At 46.8% G+C, this 13,057-nt stretch overlaps 1 protein-coding gene across 1 annotated transcript in view; it reads right to left on the bottom strand.

Moving 5' to 3' along the window:
- Positions 1–11,177, bottom strand: part of KSR1 (kinase suppressor of ras 1) — a 507,520-nt gene extending 496,343 nt beyond the window's left edge. The window contains 1 exon segment of the mRNA XM_069226663.1: positions 10,369–11,177. Within this exon segment, the coding sequence (XP_069082764.1) occupies positions 10,369–10,620 (252 nt within the window). The 5' untranslated portion in view covers positions 10,621–11,177.
- Between the last annotated feature and the right edge of the window lie 1,880 nt (positions 11,178–13,057).

Below are 13,057 nucleotides of genomic sequence, written 5' to 3'. Positions count from 1 at the left end.
ACTGTCTGTTTAGTATTAACATATAGCAAAATGTGATGTTCAGAGGACCTCTGACAACTTTTGGGGCTGCTGCCACTACACATGCTGCACCACCCAAAAAATGACCGTAATGCCTACACAGTAACTGCACTTGTGACTCCTGGTTTAGTAGTAAAATATTACAATATTTGGTGATGAGAGGAGATATAACAACTTTTGGCTCTGGTGCCTCTTCACCTGCTGAACTATTCAAATCATGACCCTATTGCCTGCAAGGTAACTGCCATTGTGACTGCCTGTTTAGCAGTAAAATATAGCAATATTTGGTGTTTAGAGGGGTTACTAGATCTTTTGGCCCCAGGGTTATTGCACCTGCTGCACCACTAAAATCATGATCCTAGTGCCTGCAAGTTAACTGCACTTGTGACTGCCTGTTCAGTAGTAACATTTAGCAATAGTCTGTGTTTAGAGGAGTTCTGACACTTTGTGGCACCGGTGCCACTGCACCTGCTGCACCTTTCAGATCATGACCCTAGTGACTGCAAACTAACTGCAGTTGTGACAGCTGGTTTATTTGTGAAATATAGAAATAATAAGCGTTTAGTGGGGTGCAGAGATCTTTTGTTCCTGATGTCGATGCACCTCATCCACCATTCAAATCATGACCCTAGTGCCTGCTAGATACCTGCTCTTGTGACAGCCTGTTTGGCAGTACAACTTAGCAATAATCTGTGTTTAGAGGTGTTCTGACACCCTGTGGCCCTGGTGCCACTGCACCTGCTTCACAATTTATATCATGACCCTAATGCCTCAATGCAACTGCACTTGTGACTGCCTGTTTAGTAGTAAAGTATAGCAATATTTGGTGTTTAGAGGAGTTCTGACAACTTTTGGCCGTGGTGCTGCTGCACCATTCAAATCATGACCCTAGTGCCTGCAAGATAACTACACTTGTGACTGCCTATTAATAAGTCACTGAGAGAAAAATAAATTGAAATAAAAACATCACCCAATTATACAAATGACTTTTTATAAAAATGAGTGAGTGGTAGTTTAAGATATGAACACACATAATGTTAATATTTGCAACTGTTATTCATCAGAAATGTAAGTAATAAGTATTGAAAAATACAACATAATGAGCCTACTCGCTGCTTGCTTTACATCTGTACTCAATAACTCATTGCAAGATGACTGACATGTTTACACACATTTCAATGTGAACTGACTTGCGTTCAGTTCATCTTTTCGCATATAAACACTAACAGGTAACCAATCAACAAAAACCAGAAGGTGTACTTCGGCCATACTCTACGCAACAGCAAAAGCAGTACAGAAGAGCAGGAGGTGACCTGCTAACCAATAAAAAGCAAGTAATTTCAAGCGACGTTTGATTAAACAAAGGGGAAGTTCAGGTAAATAAGGGACGAAGTAGGGGCAGGTTCTTAGTTCCTTTAAAGAATGTTTTTTAGTAACATAAGACTTTGCAAGCACAGTGCAAGTGCTGTGCAGGCCAAACCTAAAAAGTATCCCATTTGCCAAACTTTAAATAAGACCCTAGGACTAGCCTTATGCAAACCAGCCTTGATCCTGCTCTAATAGGACCAGGCCAGTCCGAACTGCCAGGCCAGATACCTCAGAAGAAAAACAAGAGTAACCCAAGGGACCTTCAGAGCTAATGCTGCCAACACATCTCAAAACCTTAGAGACAAATATATTCCTTGGACTTCTTTCATTCACCACGCTGTTAAGCAATGCGTCTCATAACACAATAAACTTACCTAAGACAGGACGCTCCCAACCAGACAACCTACTCAGTGCAGCATGCTATCAATGTGGGCAAGTGCTTCAGCACCCAACCTAGGCATAATCAGCGCTATACAAATGCTACAATACAACCCATACTCTGCCAACAATAAGCCAGAAACCCACTGTTCTTCAAACAGAGGGAACAGTCTACTGGCGGCAGGCCAGAACGCCTCTGTAGATAATAACAGCTTGCTGTATATATAGAAATAATTGTTGCCACTTCTAAGCACTGTAAATAACAGGTGTTATTGTTACCTAAGTGACACCACTCGATTAATTGACCTTGCAAAGAGGAACAGTTGAGCTGGCCTTGCTAGGATTCAGGCTTGTAATCTGTTCACACTGATGTCAGCAGCGCACACTTACTTTGAAGAGTCATCGGACCAGCAATACGATGAGGGATTTTGGTGAGGGCTGGGGTTGATTTTGGTTTAGGAGTGTCACCATGACAATGTGAATGTCAAATGTGACTCAGATTATTCCGAAAAATGTTTCACTAGTTTTGCTTTAGACAACTGCTCACTGGGGATTGGCTGCAGATTTGCAATTGTGCTGGAGTAAAAGGCTTGACCAAAGGTGCACCTTACCCAGTCGCAGTTTTGTTCCTCGCTTTATGGTAAGAGTAGTCTGGTACCTTTTTAATGGAGAAAAATATACAAGCACCAGAATGGAAATAAAATAAAAACAGGACTGGATGATCAGTTCACACCTGGACTGAAGCAAGTTGAGATCTCAGGGAGGCTTTGTCTATCCTAAGTGTGGATTAATATATCATCTCATACAGACAACTACAAACTTACTTCATTAGGGGCGTTCTTAAATGACAGGCAAGTAATGGACCAGGACGCAGGCTTTGGGTCACTTGGCTAAGATCACACAATTTGATCGCTTGAGAAGCTGGCATATCAATGTTGATATCTCGGTTGCAAAATGAGCAATTTACTGGCTAGATGTTATGTATCTCCAACCCACCCTCAACAAAATCAATACCATCAACCCACAATCAATAGGCCACGCTCACGTTGGAGACCTCGAAAAAAGGCTGCTTTCAACTGGTGAGTATTTTTATTTGGAAAGGCTTTCCAACACATATTCAATTTTGCAAAATACGAAGCAGCTCTAAAATGGCGAGTTTTTTTAAATTCTCCCACAGATGAATACTGAAGTAGTTAGTATTAATCCAACAAAGCGTTTTTATTTGTCCTTAATACATGCTTTATAATTTAAATTATGTGCTTCCTTCGACGGCCGACATACTATGTAAAGGGAATCACAGAGTCGTGAAAGACACATTATTTCAAGATAACATTTTCCAAGAGGTCAACATTTCAGTCAACAGATCAGCAGACGTCATTTCTGAATCTAAATTTCAACGTCAAATCAATTTCAATTGAACTTTCTTTGAGAAGGATCGCATGAGCACTGCCAGGGGTCCGGGTCTGGGTATCAACAGGTCCAACCTACAGCGAGTTGCAGCCAAAGAGCAGTACTTTCTAGGAGTGCTTACCCTAGGCCTTAGGGTAATTTAAGAGCTGGTATGACATTTGTAAAGCTGGGTACAGCTCCAAAACTGAACTACGGCAACACGTGCCTTTGCAAAATGTGAATGTACAGTCACTTTTTTTTGCAAAAATATGAGTAGCTGAACTGTTCATCCTCTGCAGTGGATTCCTGTAAGTAGATATGTCAAGTGGTGACAATATTGCCGGTAGCTTAAGCATCACTTTTGATGGAATGGGAGAAGGTATTTTGCCTGAGGAAGGAATTAAAAACCTTAAATACTTTTTAAAGTATTTCAAACAGGCTGGAAAAGGGATTCCTTCTTTCTAGCACAAATTCATGATCACATGCATGGCTGTCAAAAATGCAGTTATTTCTAGAGGGAAATCAGACTTTAGAAGATCCAACAAACATACTGTGTCTCCCCTACAGCAGCCAGGTTTTGAATTATAAAGTACATGATAGAAAGACACTTAGATACAAAATATGAAATGCTCATTACTTTTCAGAAGACCTTTTTGTCATGGGAAAATGTGTTGCATAATTGCACCATAACACCTTTTCTTGATGCATAATTTAGCTAACCCTGCCGCATACATTGACCTCTGAGTACCACATAATCCCAGTGGCCCTGAACCCAGATCGCACTCAAGCAGCAGCCAGGCCTCTGCACCCAAAAGGCAGCTTACAAAGAAACCCAATTCTACGAACCCATGAGGGAAATCACTAACACCTTACACACCTTTCACACACTTAACTCTGTTTTCAGGGTCACTCAGGCGAGATCTAATCTTTCCAAGAAATGGCGTGCTCTAAGGATGGGCTCTGCTGAGATGCAGAGGGAGGCGGGCCATGGGTAGAGTCTCTACTGCGATGGAAGCAGCCCATCTTCTCAATAGTAGCCGGTCCTTACAAAGGGAGAACAAAACAAGGCAGGGACTTGCTAATTAGGTGTAGTGAGAGAATGAGGTAGTCATATCCAAAACGTGGAAAGAGAAGCAAGGCCCCACAGGAAGAATATGTGTTCCTGGCAGAGGAAGAGAACGACAGGAAGCCTATATAATAGAAGGCCAAAGGGTCCCTCAACACAAAGCAGAGGGGAGCAAACTTGCGTCCACTGAACAGCAAAGGTCAGAAGACCACTGATCAAAACAGTGAAGAAGGAGACACCGCCTCCTCTTCCAGTACGAGGCTGAGGGGGAACACACACCTTCTCGACCCATTCCATGGCAGATGGAAGCAGGTCATCCGAGGTAAAAGCCACATGGTTCGGGCCAACATCCACTCATCAGAAAGGGGCGGGCCACATCCACCAATCAGAAGGGGGCAGGCCACCAGGGCCGGCTGGGAACACAGAGCAGTCCCGGCAATTTTATCAGACCAGCTCCTGCACGAAGGCTGGAAGCGAGAGTGAGTGGATTATGCTGGATTGCTGTTTTTTTTTACTGGAGGCCGATATTGCAGCACCACTTCAAAACCGGGCCCCAGTAACAAAACCGATCCCCATCTCTCCAGCCTCCCGGGGAAAGGGTGCCAGCCACCATCCATCAAACACAAGGACATTGGCCACCATATACCAGTCACAAGGGCACTGGCCACCATATACCAATCACAAGGGCACCAGCCACCATCCACCTCAGGAAAATATTTGGGCAGGTAACAGTTCTTGTGTTTTTATCATTGTTTCTGCACTTTATGTAACAGGTTGATACAATGAACACATTGGGGCCATTGGGCCACTCCAGCTTTATTAACAACATGGTGGCATCTTACTTACTTGATATTTCAATACTACAAACAACCCTTTTAGGCCTTACTGCTGTTTTTTTAATTTTTTTATTTTTAACAGTGATTTAGGAGTGCAATGCCTGTGAAAACCATATTGGGTTTCTCTGAAATGTTAGATTTTCCAACTACGAGCCCCTCCTTTAGATTCGGTACACTTTAACACAAAGCAGCAGAAAGCATTCAACGGTGTCCCAGCAGTCCAAAAGGCACTCAACCCCAAGCGCTATCCAATCCTCTTGCCCGCGAAAGCAGGGCACCAATCAATACTGAGCAACACAAGGTGAGTTGCATCTAATTCTGTGCATATGAAGGCAGGACGCCATCCAATGCAAAACAGAAGGAGGTAGCTGAATTCAGCACAGAGCAGCGAGGCAATCACTACACAGCACAGAAAAGAGGAGACTGCAACCATCCAATCAGGAGCAGGAGGATACTGGCAATCCTCCCGTGCCCAGCAGACTAAGACCGATTGGCACCCGGGGAAATGTAAGAATAGGCACGGTGCCCGAATACAAAACTGAAGGGGGGGGGGGTGACAGATAATACAAATGGGGGGGGGGTTGGTTCACAAGACAATCGGGAGCAGAGGGTGGCAGCCACCAACCAATAAGAGGCGCACAAGAAGTCACTCCCCATTCAATGGGCATATTAGTTGTATAGAGTGTCTATAGTGCCTAAAGCGTTTTCTGGATGTCATTAAGTAGCTGCTCCATGTGATACATTTACATACCGCTCCATAGCCCTGACGAGATAACTCAGCACTCTGATTTGCATTGTGATGGCATTTCTTCAACTTTGTTGTAAGCAACAGTAGATCCTTAGCATACAGGTCTATGAAGCAGAGAGAGAGGTCGGGCACCACCCAGCAGTACACAGAAGTTCAGCACCACTGGAAAAAAAGGGAAGAAATGTTTTCCCCTGACAACAAACCCCAAATCACCCACTCACCTGCTCCAATTACTTGAACAGTAGCCCATGATAACGAGACATGTCTTTAAGTACAGAGTGCATGGTTCAGCTTCAGGCTGGGGGTGACAGTTTGAAAGGTTCTAACACTCCATCCATCATTTTATTTTTGGTTTTGCCATGTGTGCCCTAAGTGGTAAGGGTATGTCCAGACGTGGGTCCCTTGTTCACTGTGCCACTGGATTCAAGCTAGGTTAACTGATGAGGGGTGATACCCTGAAACAGGTCCCAGGATGCTTGTTTCTGATCCAGGGAGGATCTGGTTTGGCAATTCGGGCTGGACTGTTCCCATGGGGAGCAGGGTCAAGACTGATTTGCATGTAGCTGGGGTGACACAAGCAAAACCCAGATCTGTGACTGAGGGCAAGTGTTTTAAAAGTTTCAACACTCTGTCCATTATTTTATTCTCGTTCAGCTTCAGTGACGTCCTGAACACGGGAGGCAAGTGGTTGGGGAAGGACAGAAATCAAGGAACCCGTCCATTCTGGGCCACTTCCCATACAGAAGCAATGGAAGGGAGCCTCTGATGTACAGGAAAAGAAAGGGGCCCCTCTTCAAGTCAGGAGAATACCCTTTGTAATGTGATTGCCCAATTTAGTAAGAATCCTTGCATTCCTAACCTGGAGGCCATGTTAGAGGGAGTTGTTTGGAGTCGTAGGGCTACTGCTCTAGATCCTTGATGCAGCATCAGAAAATGTGCCTATATTAGTCTTTTGTTACTATTAGTCTAAGGCTTTTTAGAGTATTGCTTTTTCTTTTAAGTTTCTATTTTCTCCTAGAACTTTTCATTCCTATGTTAGGTATAATAGAGATTTAAGATAAATGGGTTCTAGATATGATGCACTCAGTTCTAAAGATGCACCTTTTTATCCACTGGAAGGAAGTCTAGTGATTTTAGAACTGGAATAACACAATCAGGGCCAGATGTAGCAAAGGCTTTTACCCATTCTGTGTCTATGGGAAAAAGTGTTCATACATATGGCCCTCAGTTTTTTTTTTTTTTATTTGAGATGAGTCCTGCAGGTGTGTTCAGAACTGCTTTAAGGATTGAAAGGCTTGATTTGAGGATACCAATGAAATTCTATAATCTGGTCTAGATAGAACTTGGGAATGTTCTAAGGGCTCAAGTAGGCACAAAGCAATTCAGGTTGTGTAAGGTCAAACTTCATCCTGAGGCAAAGACATTGGATGGAGTATCTACCGAATGAAATACCACCTACTCCCAACTAGGCCTGGGCAGAACATGTAGAGTTTCATTCTGAAGATTCCACAGAGTTACATAATACCTCCGCAAGATTCTATAGAGTTCAGTGAACGGGCGTAACTTGAGGCAAGTCACACTGCTTGTGCTGATTTTTAGTGCTGGGAACTTGTTCTGTGCTGCAGCACAAATGGCACCACGCGGCGCACCAGAGGGCGCTGCTTCTTCCTGCCACTTCAGTAGATTTTCTACTTGAGCGGTACCTTTCTAATCGTGAACAGCAGTGACCTGCCGTGACATCCCACATTGAGAAATTTCGGCAGTAGGAATTCTAGCGCCTGAAAATCACGCTAGAGGATGCAAATTCTCGCTTGCCAACTTAATGTTGGTGAACTGCTCGCAAAAAAAAACTCTCCCACATGCTGGTTGGCAGAGTTTTGCTGAAGCTCTAAGCAGAATGCAGAGTGGGCAAAACTTCGGGGAATCCGCTGGCGGGGCAGAATTTTTTGCCCACCCTTACTCCCAACACCAAAGCACAGAAAGGATGCTATAAATTGTGAGTAAAAAAATTAATTCTGTCCCACTGCTGAACAACGAAAAAAAAAATCTGAAATAATGGATTGCACTGATGAAGGATCGCCTCAGTACTAATCAGAATAAAGTTACTCCCCAATATTCATGTTAATGAAGTTAAGGCCCCAATACAGAACAGGTTAAGGGGAACTCCAATACTGGATGAAAGGCTGCTCCGATGCTAGAACCAATCAAGAGAGCTTCTTAAGACTGAACTATTGAAGTAAACAGATAAAACATGCAATTCTAAACCAACAAAACCCCCAAAACTGAACTGATTAAGGGGCGTCCCATAAACTATAGCAAAGACTCCTTCAATGTGGAATTTTTGTAGGGCTATTCCTGGACTAACCCAAAGATACCCCCGTGCTGAACCAGTAAAGACGCTCCGCAATTACTAGACCAAAGAAGGCCCAAATTTTGACCAAATGAAAAGGACCCCCCAACACTGAAGCAATGATGGGATCTCAAATGGAACATTTTTAGACAGTCTCTATCCTGAACCATGAGTGTAAATGAACACGTTATGTATGCAAAGAAAGGTGCACCTGCCCACAAATGACTCAAAGGCGCCCCAAAATAAAAACCAAGAGAGCGAGCCGCTATGCATATAGTCGACGGCAGCCATCCCAAGCACAGGGGTCTTTTGTCTACATGCGAGGGTCTTCCGCCAGGACATGACGTCAGGGAAGTAGCATGTGTATGTCTCCCCTTGCCTCTGGATAGAGATGTGCTATGTGCAAAACCCTCTCCTATCCCCTCTGCGCGCATCACTGATGTAACGCAATCCTCTCAGGTTACCTCAGTGGAGCAGACGTGCCTCTGGGCGATACCATGTCCATCGCCCCCTACATAACGCTCGTCCGCCTAAAACTATATTTTCCCACGGGAATGTTCACCTGGCGGGGCAATACACGAAGCAGCCCCACCTGATCTAAAGCTGCGCGGACCACAAGTTACTTCTGTAGGGGGTACCGCACTATATCCGACCCCCCGCATATTAAACTGACTCACTCACCTACGGACAGGAAGCAGCTGTCCCGCGGGCGAGACAGTGTGCGGACTCTTCCCTCATATTACGCTCCCCTTGATATAAGCCGGTCTGCTCTCTTGCCTTCACAGTGCCAGTCTCCCGTTGGAATATGCAACTGTGGACTCGCTCCCAAAATATAACACTGACCTTCCCCCACAAAGTACTAGTCTCACACAGGGCCACACAGTGTGCAGACCTCACCATCCCTCCATTATTTGGCCCGATTTAACTCTGCCCTCACCCCCACAGTACTGATCTCCGCAGGGCTATGGTGTACAGGCCTTATCGCTCTACATATCGCCGACCTTCCTACTACAGTGTTGATCTTCCGCGGGGGCCATGCAATTTGCAGACCCTCCCTCCCCGCCTATAACGCTGTCCTTACATCCAATGAGGTCTTCTGACGGACCATAAAGGGTGCAGACTTCGCCGTCCTTCCATATAGCTCCCTCTGATATAACGCTGTCCTTACTTCCACAGGGCCATCGAATATGACCAGGCCATCTATCCCCTATATAACGCTGCTCTTATAGACACACCATAGATCTCCCGAAGGGCCATAGTGTGTGCCCCCCTTAACTCCCCCCTACTATGACGCCCCTGATATAACGCTGCCCTTACATCCACTGTGCGGGTCTCCCGTAGGATGTTGCAATGTGAAGACACACCCTCTGATATAACGCTGTCATGCAATGTGCTGATCTCCCGCAGGACCGCACAGTGTACTGGCTTCGCCACTCCCTCATATAACGCTGCCCTTACATCCACACTGCGGATCTCTCGTAGGATTATACCATACAGTGTGCAGACCCACCCCTCCATACAATATCCTATATAACGCTGGCCTTACCTCCACAGAGCGGGTCTCACCTCCACCCAGCCCGCTTCACATAACTCCCCTATTATAACGCTTCCCTTACCTCCTCAGTGTGGATCTTCACTCCACGCACCCTTCTAGAAATAACTCCCCTGCTATAACGCTCACCTTACCTCCAAAGAGCGGATCCCGCCTCCGTTAACTCGCTTCACATAAGTACCCTGACATAACGCTGTCCTTACCTCCGCGGTGTTTATCTCCGCAGAGTAATGCAATGTGCAGCAGACACTCCATTCCCGTTATAACGCTTTGCTTATATCCACGGCGTAGATCTCCCGTAAGGCAACGGTGTGTAGACTCGCGCCCCCCCCCCCCCCACACACACACAATATCACGCCCCTGATATAACGCTGCCCTTACATCCACAGTGCCTATGTCTCGCATGGTCATACGTAGTGCAGACCTCGCCCCTCCATATAACGCTTCCTGATATAAGGCTGCCCTTACTTCCTCAGTGCGGAGCTTCCCCACCCACCCCTCTTCATATAACTACACTGATATAGCGCTGCCCTTACCTCCCCAGCACGGATCTCCACTCCACGCACCGCCCTTCACACAGCTTCCCTGATATAACGCCGTCCTTACCTCCACTGTGCTGATCGCCCCTCCACCACAACTCCCCTGATATAACGCCGCCCTTACCTCCACCGTGCGGATCTCCCGCTGGGTCAGGTTGTTGGAGGCGGCGCACTGGGTGCGGAGCCCCCGCAGGTTGGAGATGGAGATGTCGATCATGTTCTGCAGGACCTCACAGTGCTGCAGTGCTGCCCCTGGGGCCGCTGGCGCCGAGCCCTGCCCATGCCTGCACCCAGCCTCGGCCACAGCGGGCGCCGGCAGCGCCGCCCCGGCAGCGCCCTCCTCCTGACGCTCCACCATCTCTCCGGCTCTATCCATCGCTCGGCATCGGGAAACACCAAGTAAGTCTTCCTTTTGCGCAAAAATGCAAAAACGGAGAGGCAGGAAACTGACAACTGCGCCTTAGAATAGGTTAAAACGTGTGTCCTTAAAACTGCATGTTGCGCGGCTTTAATAACTCCGCTGCTGCACAGCACGGGGGCAGGCAGGAAAAAGAGAAGACCCCCTGTGACCGTCCCTTATTCGGAACACCCCGGAAAGATGCTGCCCTGCAGCGTCAGTCCTCTGCAGAATAAGGTGTCCGACCCCTGAGACACACAAGGGGTTCTCAGAAAATGTACATCCTTTCGATGACGTTCACCTGGAACCTCCCTTTAAAAACCTGCTCTCTGGTGAGTTTCAGTCCCCTTAATAAGACAGGACTATGCTGGTCCTCGGCAGTTTGTTGTGCAGGAACAAGACAGCCCCAGTAAGATGACATGTGGCTGGAGACACCCTTTAAAGGGGCTGTTCTGTAGTGAGTTACAGTCCTGCAAGGGGCCGGTCTGCTCACTCGCTGAGCACCAGCCTCCGGCACAGACATGCAGGAAGAGCTTATTCTAACGAGCTCCTCTTGGCACAGCCTACCGCCCTATCACATGCTCTGCAAAGGTTTCAAGGGGACGCTGATCTCTCCGAGACCGATACTCACATTTAAAGGGACACCGGCACAAAACACTAGCGCTTAGCAGTATCACCAATGTTAGCGCTTTCTAGGAAGTTTATTCTCCAAACATCTTAAATGGCGATCAGAAAAATGGGAGCAAGAGCCATTGTGCGAGATTCCCTGTATAACATCTATTTGTTCTTAGCATTCTTCCAGCTAAGGCTCTATAGTAGGCAGAACTACTAGTCCCAGAATGCAACAACAAAATGGCACTATTTAGGAATGTCGCTAAACCGGACACCATTGACCTAGAGGTGGACAAGCCACTGAAAGCTCGAGCAAGCTCGATGTTCTATTGGTACCTTGAGCCTATAACGAGCCGATTTTTCAGGTGGCTTCTCCCTATTGCCCTCTTTCTAGCCAGGCGGTGGCGTTACTAGAACTGGCGACTTTGGAGTTGACAACCCATGCCCCAATCTGAGCGTCCGCTCAATTTCCTGGGAGTCTGGGTAAACAACTTATCTGCCCAGTACCTAAAACAGTTAATGTGAGCTTATGTATGTAGGAAAGTACCATCTTGCCTGGCATGTTACCCCCATATTTCACTGTATATATGTTGTTTTAGTTGCATGTATCACTGGGACCCTGCCAGCCAGGGCCCCAGTGCTCATAAGTGTGCCCTGTATGTGTTACCTGTGTTATGACTAACTGTCTCACTGAGGCTCTGCTATTCAGAACCTCAGTGGTTATGCTCTCTCATTTCTTTCAAATTGTCACTAACAGGCTAGTGACCAATTTTACCAATTTACATTGGCATACTGGAACACCCTTATAATTTCCTAGTATATGGTACTAAGGTACCCAGGGTATTGGGGTTCCAGGAGATCCCTATGGGCTGCAGCATTTCTTTTGCCACCCATAGGGAGCTCTGACAATTCTTACACAGGCCTGCCACTGCAGCCTGAGTGAAATAACGTCCACGTTATTTCACAGGCATTTTACACTGCACTTAAGTAACTTATAAGTCACCTATATGTCTAACCTTTACCTGGTAAAGGTTGGGTGCTAAGTTACTTAGTGTGTGGGCACCCTGGCACTAGCCAAGGTGCCCCCACATGGTTCAGGGCCAATTCCCCGGACTTTGTGAGTGCAGGGACACCATTACACGCATGCACTACATATAGGTCACTACCTATGTGTAGCTTCACAATGGTAACTCCGAATATGGCCATGTAACATGTCTAAGATCATGGAATTGCCCCCTCTATGCCATCCTGGCATTGTTGGCACAATCCCATGATCCCACGGGTCTGTAGCACAGACCCGGGTACTGCCAAACTGCCTTTTCAGGGGTTTCACTGCAGCTGCTGCTGCTGCCAACCCCTCAGACAGGTTTCTGCCCATCTGGGGTCCAGCCAGGCTTGGCCCAGGAAGGCAGAACAAAGGACTTCCTCAGAGAGAGGGTGTTACACCCTCTCCCTTTGGAATAAGGTGTCAGGGCTGGGGAGGAGTAGCCTCCCCCAGCCTCTGGAAATGCTTTTTCAAGGGCACAGATGGTGCCCATTTTCTGCATAAGCCAGTCTACACCGGTTCAGGGACCCCTCAGCCCTGCTCTGGCGCGAAACTGGACAAAGGAAAGGGGAGTGACCACTCCCTGACCTGAACCTCCCCTGGGAGGTGCCCAGAGCTCCTCCAGTGTGCTCCAAACCTCTGCCATCTTGGAAACAGAGGTGCTGCTGGCACACTGGACTGCTCTGAGTGGCCAGGGCCAGCAGGTGACGTCAGAGACTCCTTCTGATAGGCTCCTTCAGGTGTTGCTAGCCTATCTTC

This window comes from Pleurodeles waltl, chromosome 3_2 (assembly GCF_031143425.1).
Source record: "Pleurodeles waltl isolate 20211129_DDA chromosome 3_2, aPleWal1.hap1.20221129, whole genome shotgun sequence".
Classification (NCBI taxonomy): domain Eukaryota; kingdom Metazoa; phylum Chordata; class Amphibia; order Caudata; family Salamandridae; genus Pleurodeles; species Pleurodeles waltl.
Note: the sequence above shows the minus strand (reverse complement) of the source record. Positions and strands in the feature narration are given on the sequence as shown.